The sequence below is a fragment of the Acomys russatus genome, chromosome 1, assembly GCF_903995435.1.
Source record: "Acomys russatus chromosome 1, mAcoRus1.1, whole genome shotgun sequence".
Classification (NCBI taxonomy): Eukaryota; Metazoa; Chordata; class Mammalia; order Rodentia; family Muridae; genus Acomys; species Acomys russatus.
The window spans coordinates 58,758,122-58,771,006 of NC_067137.1; the positions used below are offsets into that span (position 1 = coordinate 58,758,122).

A 12,885-nucleotide genomic window follows, 5' to 3' on the forward strand; every position below is an offset into this window, starting at 1 on the left:
TTAAAATAGAGAAAGAGTATAATATATGATAGCATCATCTGCCTATGTGCAAAATAATCACAAGATATTATGAACTGAATTGTCTATCCATTTATAATCACGTAATATGCTACAGTGCGGTGTCACAGCAAACTATATATATTACCTGAGTCACTTATCTGGATTTTTTATAAACCTTTAACTTCTAACAAGGCAGTAAGTTTAAGGAGTTCAGAGTTTTATTTAAGTGTTGTAGTGCACTTAACAAATCATATGATTAGGCAAGACCCTTGAAAATGTGTATTTCTTAATAGGCAAATGGGATAGTTTTCTACAGTTTAGATAAGCCTATATAAAAGGGGTATTATATATTACCTTGTTTATGTCCGTCAAAATTATTGAAGTATGAGCAAAGGTCTAAACATGGAGACTTGACATTGTCAGGAAAAGTTAACGAAAGTATTTGTGTTCATATACTTGTATTTAAAGTGTCAGAACCTTCCAATTTATATAGAACAAAGCAGTTAAGAATAAAGGTGATGTTAAATTTGATGGTTTTGTGTTAATTCATGGATTTCTAGTGGCACAATCAAAGTACTTGAGCCATTAGTCTGTTTCATTAAGTCCTTCTCTTAAAATACTTTCTTTCTTAAAACCTAGAATAGAGAAGTAGTTGATCTAATATGGAGTCAAGCCAAGGATTTTTTTCAAGTCTCACACACACACACACACACACACACACACAGAAAACACAAAAAGGTACTAAGTCTGCGGAAAGCCTTATGAAGACTTTCAAAAGTTTCAAGTTTTTATTTTCTATTTTGGCACTTTGTGATTAATCCTTACGAGCCTTCTAGAGGAATGTTATTGTCAATCATTAAAAGCCACTTTACCGTGCAGTTTCTTTTCCGGGCAATGATATATTGAGGCACTGTGGGCATCACATCACGCTACTACATGCTGTATGAATTCAATATTAAAGCCAACCTAGCTTAATGACATGGTGTTATGGGAGGGATCATACACATTTAAGCATCTGTTCTGGACTAACCTCAGTCCAACATTCAAGTTTATGACTAAAGAGATGTAAAGGCTAGAGCCTCTTTCTCCCAGGATCAGATATTCTCATACTGAAGCCAGATTCTGCATGTCTGTGCTCATCGTGACAGAATCGGTCTGAAATACTGGATAATATCTTGGTTCCAGATACAAACCCTCAGTGAGGGGCTTAAACAGTGCAAAGAAATAGATGTAAAAAGTCATAATGTGAAGCTCAGGATTTGTAATAACTTAGATTCAAATGATCTGTCAAATTTTATTGCTATTCTTTATGATTTTCATATATTCTCAATATCTATTAATAATTAATACAACTCATATTCGTCAAAATTGTTCTTCCTAATTTGGTTGCTCTTCCTTTCTTCTATGACTAAAATAAATAATTTAAACCAGAATTATATTAATGTGCTTTAAATAACAAAGTTTTATCATTAAGCATGATGATTAGATAGGAAGCTACATTTTAATATTTCACATAGGTGAGAATTAATCAAGTGTGTATTTTAAAGGATGAGCTTTTTGAAATGTCACAGCAAAGAGGTACTGTATTTTCTAGGGTGAAATATTAGATGTAGTAAGAACAGAAAAATGTGACAACTTGTCGAGTTTCCTAGACACTACTCATACAGGTCCTTCGGTGCACAAGTGCATCCTCGTTTTATAATTTGCAATAATAAATACATTCCAAGAAGTTTTCCTCTCAGTTGCCTTTTCTACTCCTAGAAGGAAAATTGCCCCAATAAACAGACGAATATGAATATGTTACAGCAATGCCTTTAGTCTCAAGGCTTCTATTAACTAGGGCAATGGAATTAGTTGGGAAATTTGTTCTTAAGTCTACAGATAAATCCATTTAAAGTGTTTTGACATAAAATAGCAAGTGTACAATGATTTTCTTTTCTATTTTATGAGTAAAATATTTGTATCAGCTTATTATGTGGTTGTTAACATATAGTGACTATGAAGCGGCTACCTAATAAAATGCATTGCAAATAGGCAATAAACTGACTCTCCACGTAACGTCAATATGCGGAATGTGTAGCATTTGTAAAGCAAATATTTTTCTACATTTTTTCAGTTTCCAGTAGTGATCATGGAGGACACAGTAACTTTGAGTCCCCCTTCTCCTTTTCCTTTCAAAGGGAAGCCTACCCTTTTACTTACGTTTCTTGAATGGCTATTCAGCAATTCATTAGATAATATAGGCCGAATTACTTGTTACAGAAATGTGTTTTTGTTTTTTTAAGACAGGGTTTCATTATATAGCCTTAAATTGACTGGAACTTGGGAAGTAGACCTGACTGGCCTTGAACTCAGGGAGATCTGTGTGCTTCTTCCAAGGACTATGGACTCTTTGACATATACTCATTTTTTAAATCCCAAGATTTTTAACACTAGACATTTAGTAAAATATTGATATAACTAAGCTTTGGGGAATTACAAACTAAAAAGTTTCAACAAAATATATGATGAATTCTTGTTAAAATGTGAGTTTTGTTGGCTCAGAGACTATTACCATAAACAAATGCTATTATAAACATAGTTTTTCTTCTCACAATTCTATAACAATCAGTTGTTAAGAACATCTAATATTTACAGATAAAGAAGGAAAATTAATGAGCAACAGATCTCAATTGTTCTCTTTCCACTCATCTGCCAACCAGCCAGTAATATTCTTTCACTAATCACAAAGTTCACCAAACTTTGTAGTGTTCTGTTAAACAAACCATGTATACTACTATTTAAGAACAAAATATAAAAGCAACTGACCAATTAGCTAATTACTTTTGATGAACATCCTGTCTGTCTTAAACATCAACATTAGTCTATTGGCCTATTCATTTTTTATTTTCTTACCAGTAACAATGCATGGATAAACCTTCAATATCTGGTTAAAGCACAACAAAGAGCCAAATGCAAAGAAGCCTTTACTTTTTAAATAATAATCTTTAAGATTAATGAAAGGAGCTCTTTCAGAAAATGAGGAATGATTTTGTGCTCTATAGTATCCTTCAGCCAAACGTGAGGTCTTGCTTATCTGTCCCCACCATATTTAACTAACATTGATTTTGCTAAACATTAGTGTATATAGTCTAAGTCAGCCAGTCCTGCTACTGCTCAGGACCGCGGCAGACTTCTCTCTAAACACACCATATCTCATGCTTCCAAGATGGGCCTTTCGCATCCTTTTCTGCCTAACTAGACTATCCTGAGACTAATGGCACACTGTTTATACTGCACCTCTGGAATATAAATATGCTTCTATATTTTCACAGGTTAGGCACTACTACAAGACAAGCTAGTTCAAGGACAAGGATATCATTTCGTATATTTTACAAATAAAGTATTTTAATAAGTTTATGTTTGAATAAGTGATATTCAAAAATAGACAAATGCTTTTTTTTTTTTTTTTTTTTTTGCCAATTTAGGACACAAGTAAAATTCTGGGCAGATTAAAAAATTCTTGGAATTTTTAAATGTAAGAGAACTGTTTAAGTTTCCTTCCTACATTTTTCCTTATGAAGATTGGATTTTTAAAAAGGTCCAGGATTAAGAATTGAGTTGTCAGCCGGGCGGTGGTGGCGCACGCCTTTAATCCCAGCACTCGGGAGGGAGAGGCAGGCGGATCACTGTGAGTTCGAGGCCAGCCTGGTCTACAGAGCGAGTCTAGGACAGCCAAGGCTACACAGAGAGACCCTGTCTCAAAAAAAAAAAAAAAAAAAAAAAAAAGAATTGAGTTGCCTACAACATCTATTACATGATGTTGGGTCTCAGGCAGGGGGGGACAGGCAGTCCTGCAGGGGGACTTTTGAAATGAGCATGCAGGGCATCCTTGAGAAACTCCATCTGTATGATGCCACCAGTCAAGAAGGATAGGTACATCTGGATAGAGAATTGTGGTTTACAAAATGTACTCAGTTATTAAACTGTGTCTTAGGACACAACACAGGATATAATTCGAAAGCCACAGCAGATGATGATAAGTCATCACTTTTAAAACCCGATGTGGTGAGAACTATATTTGAGTTCTGATTTTAAGTACAAATTATACCTTAAAATCTTTAAAAAGCAAAACTTTAAAATTGTCAAGCCCCAGCAACTAACCAGGATAATAATGGAAACACTAGCAAAATTTATTACTTCATTTTTCACTTGAAGCTATTTGTATAAAAAAAAAAAAGATACTTGGCTCCAGCATTTTTAACTCCAATTTTATTCTGCATTTAACCTTGTGTAGAAGAATATTTGTAATTAATACTTGAAAAAATTATTTGGGGATTGATGCCTACAGCAAAAGCAGACATTATGCCACTTGTAATGAGCAGCACTCAGCCAGATGTCTTCAAAGTCTATGAATTCAGATGGAAACTTTTAAGCCTCGAGACAACCACTTTTACCTATTCCATGAAAACAATTATTTTACAAATACTTATTTTATAGTGTAGAACTGGCCTTATTCATTAAGAAGTAAAATCATAGCCATTTAAATTCATATACTTGACAACTACTTAGATCATGGTTTGGTAAAACGTATGAAATTGGAGAACTAGATACCTGAAGTTAAAGAACTGTCCTGTAGCACATGTGAAGATGTACCTCTGTAGGCGGTCAGAAACACATTTCTCCTACAGATTTTCAGAAGTCTGGCATAGTTTTTATGTTGTGCAGAGAGGGTTTGCTGAATAGTGTGCCTCAGCACAATCAGTGCTTGTTTCCTGCACCCTTGTAATGACTCACTATGTTACCTGCATTGTCCATTACATGCAAATGTAGGGTTTTTTTGTTTTGTTTTGTTTTAACTTTTTATTAATTTATTCTTGTTACATATCAATGGTTATCCCATCCCTTGTATCCTCCCATTCTTCCCTCCCTCCCATTTTCCCCTTATTCCCCTCCCCTATGACTGTTCCTGAGGGGGATTTCCTCCCCCTGTATATGCTCATAGGGTATCAAGTCTCTTCTTGGTAACCTGCTGTCCTTCCTCTGAGTGCCACCAGGTTTTTAAACAATAATTTTCAAGTCTATGAACATCAAGACACAGAAATGAATCTGAGTATATAAAACTAGATAAGTCAATATTAGTATTTAAATTTTATCTTAAATATACTAAACATTTAAACAAGACAATCAAAAATCAGCCAGATGCTTTAAGATTCTGGAGGCATTCAACATTATACCCTGGTCTTGCACATAAGACAGCATGTCAATCTCATATAACCTTAGCTAAAACTCGAATTTTAATAATGATTCAGACTCTGTGTCTGTAACTGTATGTATTTGATCATACTCTGTATCTGTCCCTACACAAATAATAAAAGAAAGCTCACATTATCGTCCTAGATGAAGTTTTATACTATTCAAAGTGTAATTTTATGTCTATTTAAAAACAAAACATCAAAATGGTCATCTAAGTATTTAAAAGTTTTCATGGAAGTTAGAGGAGAGAGGGGGGTAAGTAATAGGCTGGGCTATGGCAGAAAGACAGCGACCAGATACTTCAGCGCTCCTGCAGGCCATTTTGAGCCCTGTGTGATCTCTACCTGGAAGCCTGCACCTAGATACCTTGCCTTCCAATATGATAAAGTCCCAGTATCACTGTCAAGTCAAAGTATTTGGACTACTTTGTATTCATCTAGCATGGGTAACATGAATATTTCAAATTACTAAATGGTTGTGAGTAAAAAATTACTAGTATGCTGGGCTTTAAGATATGTAGATGGTGCCACATTCCCATAGGGAGACACTTCCTATAGTTCTGGAGTAACTGAATTATTCAACACTAATGGAGGCTCTTGCTAGTGATCTTTAGATAGAGCTACTTTCTTATTTTAAACAAGGAAGTTCTTTTTAAATAGACTATGAATATTAGCCTATAATTTGAACATATATTATTTAATTATTAATTTTAAAGTTGACATATGGTTAGTATTATATTTATCTACATATTGATAAAATTATGATAGATTCATAGCACTTGTTAATATATTTTCAAGTCGGAAACATGAAATTAATAGAACTTCGAGGTACATTTCACTTTTTTTACAATGAAAATAAATTTTCTATTAATTTGTAAATAATAATACATTTATTCTAAAAATCACAATCTCTTGATAATAAAACTAAGTCACAAATTGGCTAAATAAAAGGGCAAAAAGTAGACAGTTATGAACATAAATATCATATATGTATGTCTAAAATGTTTTTGGTAAAAGAATCCACCTTATTTAACATCAAGCAATGTCATTTCCTTACATCATCTCAAGCATTACTCAGTCTTAAAAATTCACATTGTTTTTAATCAAGAAAAATTTTCTTCACAGAAAATCCCATACATTAAAATTCAACACTGGGTCTTTATAACATATATATATATATATATATATATATATATATATATATATATATATATATATATGTGTACTACACGTGCCATACAAAATGTAATAGCTGATTAATAACAAAGGACCAAACATTAGGGGTACAAATTGACTTATACATATTTTAGACATGGCAAATTAACAAAATAGGAGTCTATATGCAATACCTATACTGAGAACTACAAATATCACTGAAGCTGGGCATTGGAAATTTTGAGAAAATAAATGCTGTTTTCATTATTTATAATTTATTTAAGAAATGCTATATTTTAAACAGAATAGAATTCCAGAAATTAATAAAACCTCTACCTCCATATTTGTAAAAAGCAATCATAAAGAGTCACATCAGTGCCTCTTAGTATATAGCTAATACGTGTATAATTCAATTAATCAATAGATTGATTTGCCAATGAAAGGCTCTGAAAGTCTTCAAAAACTTGACTTTAGATATGTTTATTTTAAACGTTTTCATGCTAAGACTAAAGTACTTCCTCTGAAAGGAATTCATACTACACTGTGGATATTGCTCTCTGATTAGCCAACTAAACACTCACTTGTTTGATGCGATCAGGGTTAACGGTGGTCTGAGGTTGTAGTATGCTGACTGGTTCTGTCTTGGCAACATTTTGGGGCATTTCTCGAATTTTTTCTGCAATGAATCCATGAACGGCATTCAGTGCTTCAACTGTTCCCTGGATCAAGCACACCCTCTCAGTAGTACCTGCAGACGGAAGACTCATTTTCAGAAAACAGTCCTTTTCATTTTACACTGGAAACAGAAGATAGCATAACGTTAATAAAATAATATAATGTGTATGGCTCTGAAGTTCTAATGTTCAATTGAAGTAAAACTAATCAACACAGCTGCTCCATTTAAAAAACCATTTCACAATTCACTCCTTTTCGATATTTTAAAACACAGCATTTGAGTCCCAGCAGAAGCAAGCATCCAGAGATCTGAGCACTTCCCTCATTCACGGGGATAAATGCTCATGCAGTATTCATGAAAGGCCTCTGGTTTACAAAGTGTAACATAACAGAATCTAGGAAAACACCTTCTAAGGAGCTCATTTTTTAAAATCAGTAAATCAGAAACTTTTTCAAAATACAAAAACAAATAACAATTTTATTGATGATGCTATTTTAAATAAAACACAGAATATCTGGGACATATAAGTGAGATTGAGATGATCTGTGGTACAGCATAGGAATTTCATGGACATGCCTTAAGGCAATGACAACACCTCTTTAGTAATTCTGAGGCTGACTCCAGCAGGTGTGTCTTACATAGCAGCCATTTCTTCAGCGATCCAAACTTACAAATCAGAAATAAGTACCCTTTGAGCCTTTCAACTAGGTACTACGGTTCCCATTGGCTGCCGTGTTTCAAAAGTCAAGCCATCTATACATGCAAAACTGTAAACCTGCTGAAATTAAAAACAATCACAAAGATTTAATACTGCTTTAAGGAGTGATGAAAAAGAAGCTTGTCATGTCTTAGAAACACACTTGGATCACAGGAATTATAAAAAAAAACAAGACTACAATTATAGAAGTATATCTAAGTTATATTTTCATATTTTAATCAATGAAAATTTGAGTTTGTGAAAATACGTTTCCTCAGTTTCTACGAAATTTCAAGAGAGTAAGCATAGCTTATTTTTAAGGATGGATGGAAAATAATGTGATCTGTGGATTTAGGGTTTCCTGTTTGTATTCATTAGTTTCGGTTACTCCTGTCTATCTTGATGCATCTTTTGGTCCTGGGGTAAAACGATCTAGTTCATAGGGACACCCAGGGGACATTTTACAAGACTGTATTAATTGTCTAGTAAATGACTAGCAAGGATTCCCGATCAATGCAGCTAATGCAAAATGTTACTCAGGTTCTCAGACCACACAGAACACAGATCAGATTACATCACTGCTTTCAGAGACACCACAGAGCTCTCTGTGGATGCCAAAACAGACTGACTTCCAAAGAAAGCCTGGCACCAGGTACCTAAAGACTGTGCAATCCATGTTATTCTTAGAATTTTGATTTGACACAATACATGTCTGACCATAGCAACCAGTGTTCTTCAGACTGTGTGGCCTAACAGAAAAATAAATGGAAACACGACTGTCTAAACACAATGTTAGCCAACAGTAAGTACAAGGCATTCTGAGGGCAGTTCATAGGGCCACTGCTGCAGAACATACACCAGGGATTGACTGAATTACTGTCTTTTCCTTAGAACCATGTAAACAGGGCGGCCCAAAAGGAAACTGTGCTTAAAATTGGGAGACTTAGCAGAACCTCTGTTATATTCCGCTCCTGAATTCTAATGGCTTTTCACCCAGGTAACAAAAAAACATTATTTTTAGGAGAGTTAAAAAAAAAATACTGTCAAGTATATGACCAAACTGTGTAACACAAATGAGCCTATAAATCATAAAAGTTGCTGGGTTTTGTCATTTTAAAGGCTTTTAGGCTCCATTAGTGTCTAAGCTAAACTGCCAGTTATTTATCATTTTATTTGCTTAACAGCAGCATTTACTACTCTCTGCAATAAAGTACAACAAAGCTGAGAATCGGCTACTGGAAAATGCACACCCATCCTATACAACGCAAAACACAGGTGGGCAAGACACCACTACTGCCAACCCACACTGCATGAGACTGCTGTTTCACTGCACATGCCTCACTTCATAAGGGCACAGAGTTCAACACCCTTTCCTGCCCTTCCTCACAACTCCCTACTTCCTGCTCTTTCCTAACAACACTCCCTTCTATTTTCATATCACATACATTAAGAGAAATTACAAAATATGTATTGATAACAAGAAAGACTTAAGGCAAAGAGCAACAGTGATGTTGGAAATGGCTTAAAGTTTTTATTTCAAAGGCAATACCAAAAACTAAAAAAAAAAAAAAAAAAAACATTTATAAAAGAAGGTACAATTCTCAAGTATATTCACAGCAAAGTGGTCATAGAAATGTAGCAAAATCTATTCTCTCTGGTATTGCAATTTTGGGCAAGGCACTTAGAACAGCTTCTGGATACTGTCCCAGAGGTGCACTGGGCTCCTTCTAACCAGCACACACTCCTGTTCAAGATGGAGTTCCTTTTTGTACACTGCACTTTTTCTTTTGGGTCTTTTTAGTGGCTCCTGTAAATCTAATGAATTTTAACAGGCTAAAATAACAAATGAGGAAAAATTAGATAAAAGGTTAATGGGGAAGTGTACATGGAAACATTGGTGTTTTCACTTGACTTCAGGTGTCAATATTAGCATGATGAAAAATCCCAACCATACACTGATGTAAGATAGGGCAAAACACAGCTCCACTGAGAAAGGAATACCCCAAAACAGTTGGAAGTGAAGTTAATAAAACAGCCTTACATTGTAATTACTGATAGCACTGAAAACTGAAAAACTGACTACACTAAAGCAAAGAAAAAAAAATCCCGCCAGGGTGTAAAATACATTTATTAACAATTCATTCAGCTTCATTAGTAAATAAGGATTACTTTCTATACAAAAAGACTTGATTTAAATATATTATGATCAAATACAATTGGAAATTTGAATGGGTCCAAATCTAAATAACTTTTTATGAAAGATAACTGGAGCATTTATAAAAAGTATGCGTTATGAAGCAACAAAGGATCACTTAATTCAGACAGTTGTGACTGCAGCATCAGGTTTGATACAGCACACCTTCCTTAAGTCAACATTCTTCTTGTGCTTGGTTGTTGCTGTTTTTATTTATTTTAGATTTTACTTATTTTTTGACATATACATTTGTATTATTACACATCAGTAGAAAAATTACATACAGCAAGAAGAACCACGAAACAATTAGGAATCATATGAATGTTACAGTCAAGGTGTTTCGGCTAATTACATATGGCAACATTGTAGAAAACATTTTTCCTATCTTGGTGAGTCTAAATTAAGTCAGCATTCTTGAAAGAATTCTATACATTCCCTAGCTCCTTAACATCTAGTCTTCAACATCAACACCTCTCTCAGATCCACTCAATTATTACTTTTCATACAACCCCACCCAAACCATCTATCACAAGTGTATCTGGTAAAACCCATTCTTTGTCACTGTGCTGTTTGTTCTTTCATCAACATTTGACACTGTTGACTACCCTGTTGTTAAAAAATTAACTTTCTCAACTACGTTCATAGCAGCCTTATTGGTAATAGCCAGAATTTGGAAACAACCTAGATGTCCCTCAAGTGAAGACTAACTAGATAAAGAAACTGTGGTATATTTACACAACGGAATACTACTCAGCACCAAAAACAAGGAAATCGTGAAATTTACAGGCAAATGGAACTAGAAAAGATCATCCTGAGTGAGATAACGTAGACCCAGAAAGACATGCTTGGTATATACTCACTTATAAGTGGATATTAGCCCAACATAGATGTCCTCTGAGAGCTTCCTTTCAATGGGGGATACTGACAGTTGCTGGGACTCTGCTGGACTCCAGGTGAGAGAGGAATGGAAGAATAGGGGAATGGAAGGACCCAGAGAGTTCAAGAACCCCACAAGCAGGCCATCAAGGCTGGCAGATCTAGAATCAGGCAGGGTCTCACAACTAAGCAAGGACAATACATGCAGTAAACCTAGATCCGCTGTTCAGATCTAGTTAATAGACAGCTCATTCTCCATGGGTATGAGGAGAGCAAGGACTGGCTTTGACATGAACTCTGATGCCCTGAACTTGACACTTCCCCTTGGTGAAGAGGCCAGGAGGAACACAGAGAACAGAGATGCTGGCTGTCCAGATGAGACCTAACAGGCTGTGGTCATATGGTGGGGGAGGAGGTCCCCTTCTGTCTGAGGTCTAGGGGAAGGGGATCAGTGTGAAAGAGGGAGGGTGGGTGGGGACAGAAAGACACAACTGAGGGGATAAAAATCAGGATGTAAATAATAATAATAATAAAAGACAAAAAATTTTAACTTGAATATTTCTGGCTTATAGTTTCTAATGTGTTCACTCATTTTATAAACATTCACTGAGCCCTACTACGCAAACACTACATTGGAGGCAGAAGACACAGTGATGGCCACATAGCTTCCCTCATTGCACTCATGCTGTTCATAGTGTTCCTCCCAGATACTACGCAGAGAGCAAACAAAGCACACAGCACGGAAACTAACAGGAGAGAAGTGCTATGGAGTCTATCTAGGGGCAGAAATCAGTTGAAGAAACATAAAAATCATACTTGTGATGTTTATTATCGCATTGTTGCTGGGTAGAACAGTGCTTGATCAACTCCAGATGCCCAAACCTGTCCTTTTAGGGACTGACTCCGATCCAGAGGCTGAACTGTACCTCCAGTGTGAAAAACACACAAGGGAGACTTACAGGGCTGCTGCTGTTTAAATCTACAGATTACAAAGTCCATAAACCTCTTTGAATTTGTAAGGTCAGCAAATGTATGTGAAAATGAATACATTTTGGGAAGTGATTAAAAAATAAACTGTAGTAAGTCATAAATGAGCTCTATATCTATAAAAGGGATCTCAGTAGAAAGAACTTAGGTGAAGATCCGAGGACATATATAATGAATTTCAAAACTTTATTCCCGAAGTTGATAATAAAAACAATTAGAACAAAAAGTTGCTTAGTCTGCAAAGACCCTCTCCAACAAGCCTGAATTAGAGCCCTGGAACCTGCAGCATGTGTAAAAAGAGAACCAAGTCTACAAAGTTATCATCTTACCCGCAAATCTGCTCTGTGGCACACAAGCCACGCCTACCTACACAGTATCATCCCCATCATCACCGTCATCATGATCTCATCATCACAATCACTGCCACTACCACCATCACCACCACCACCATCACCATCGAAAAGCTATAATCTTCCTAGTGCTAGCAATGTGAGGTTAGGGAAAAGCATACTTTCAATGCTTATTCATGCTGTTACATACAACAAAGATTATTCCTTCTTGTGGCTGCCTAATACTTCATTACAAAGTAGAATAGATATTTTTAATTTATAATATCATATAGACCCTTTGTTTCCATCTTTTGAATATTGTAAAGGTACTGCAGGGGACATTAGTGAATACACATCTACTTGGGTATCTGTTTCTGATACTTCTGTGCATATACAAATGAGCTGAATTTCTGGGTAATATGTGATTATTGAAGTTCCTTTGAAGAATCATCAAGTGATTTTCCACAACTATACCACTTTAAATCCTCACAATCAGTATAAGAGGATTCTAATTTTTCACCTCCTAAACAACACTTATTCTTCATTTTTGTAATGAAAATCTACATAAACGGACAGGTAGTGCTCACTGTAGTTAAACTGGCATTTCTCCAATGCTGTTGGGCATCTTTCATGTTTCTATTGTCTATGTGTAAATTTTCATTTATTTGCATGATTTATGGATTATTTTTATGTTGTGGAGATTTCCAAAATTATAATTTTCCCCACCCTAAAGACTG

General features: G+C 35.3%; 1 protein-coding gene across 11 annotated transcripts in view; it reads right to left on the minus strand.

The window, feature by feature from the left end:
• Nova1 (NOVA alternative splicing regulator 1) overlaps positions 1 to 12,885 on the minus strand; it is a 127,256-nt gene that overhangs the window by 16,916 nt on the left and 97,455 nt on the right. For all 11 annotated transcript variants that reach the window (XM_051145572.1, XM_051145564.1, XM_051145595.1 and 8 more), the window contains one exon: positions 6,971 to 7,137. In XM_051145572.1, the coding sequence (XP_051001529.1) occupies positions 6,971 to 7,137 (167 nt within the window). The remainder of the gene's footprint in view (positions 1 to 6,970; positions 7,138 to 12,885) is intronic.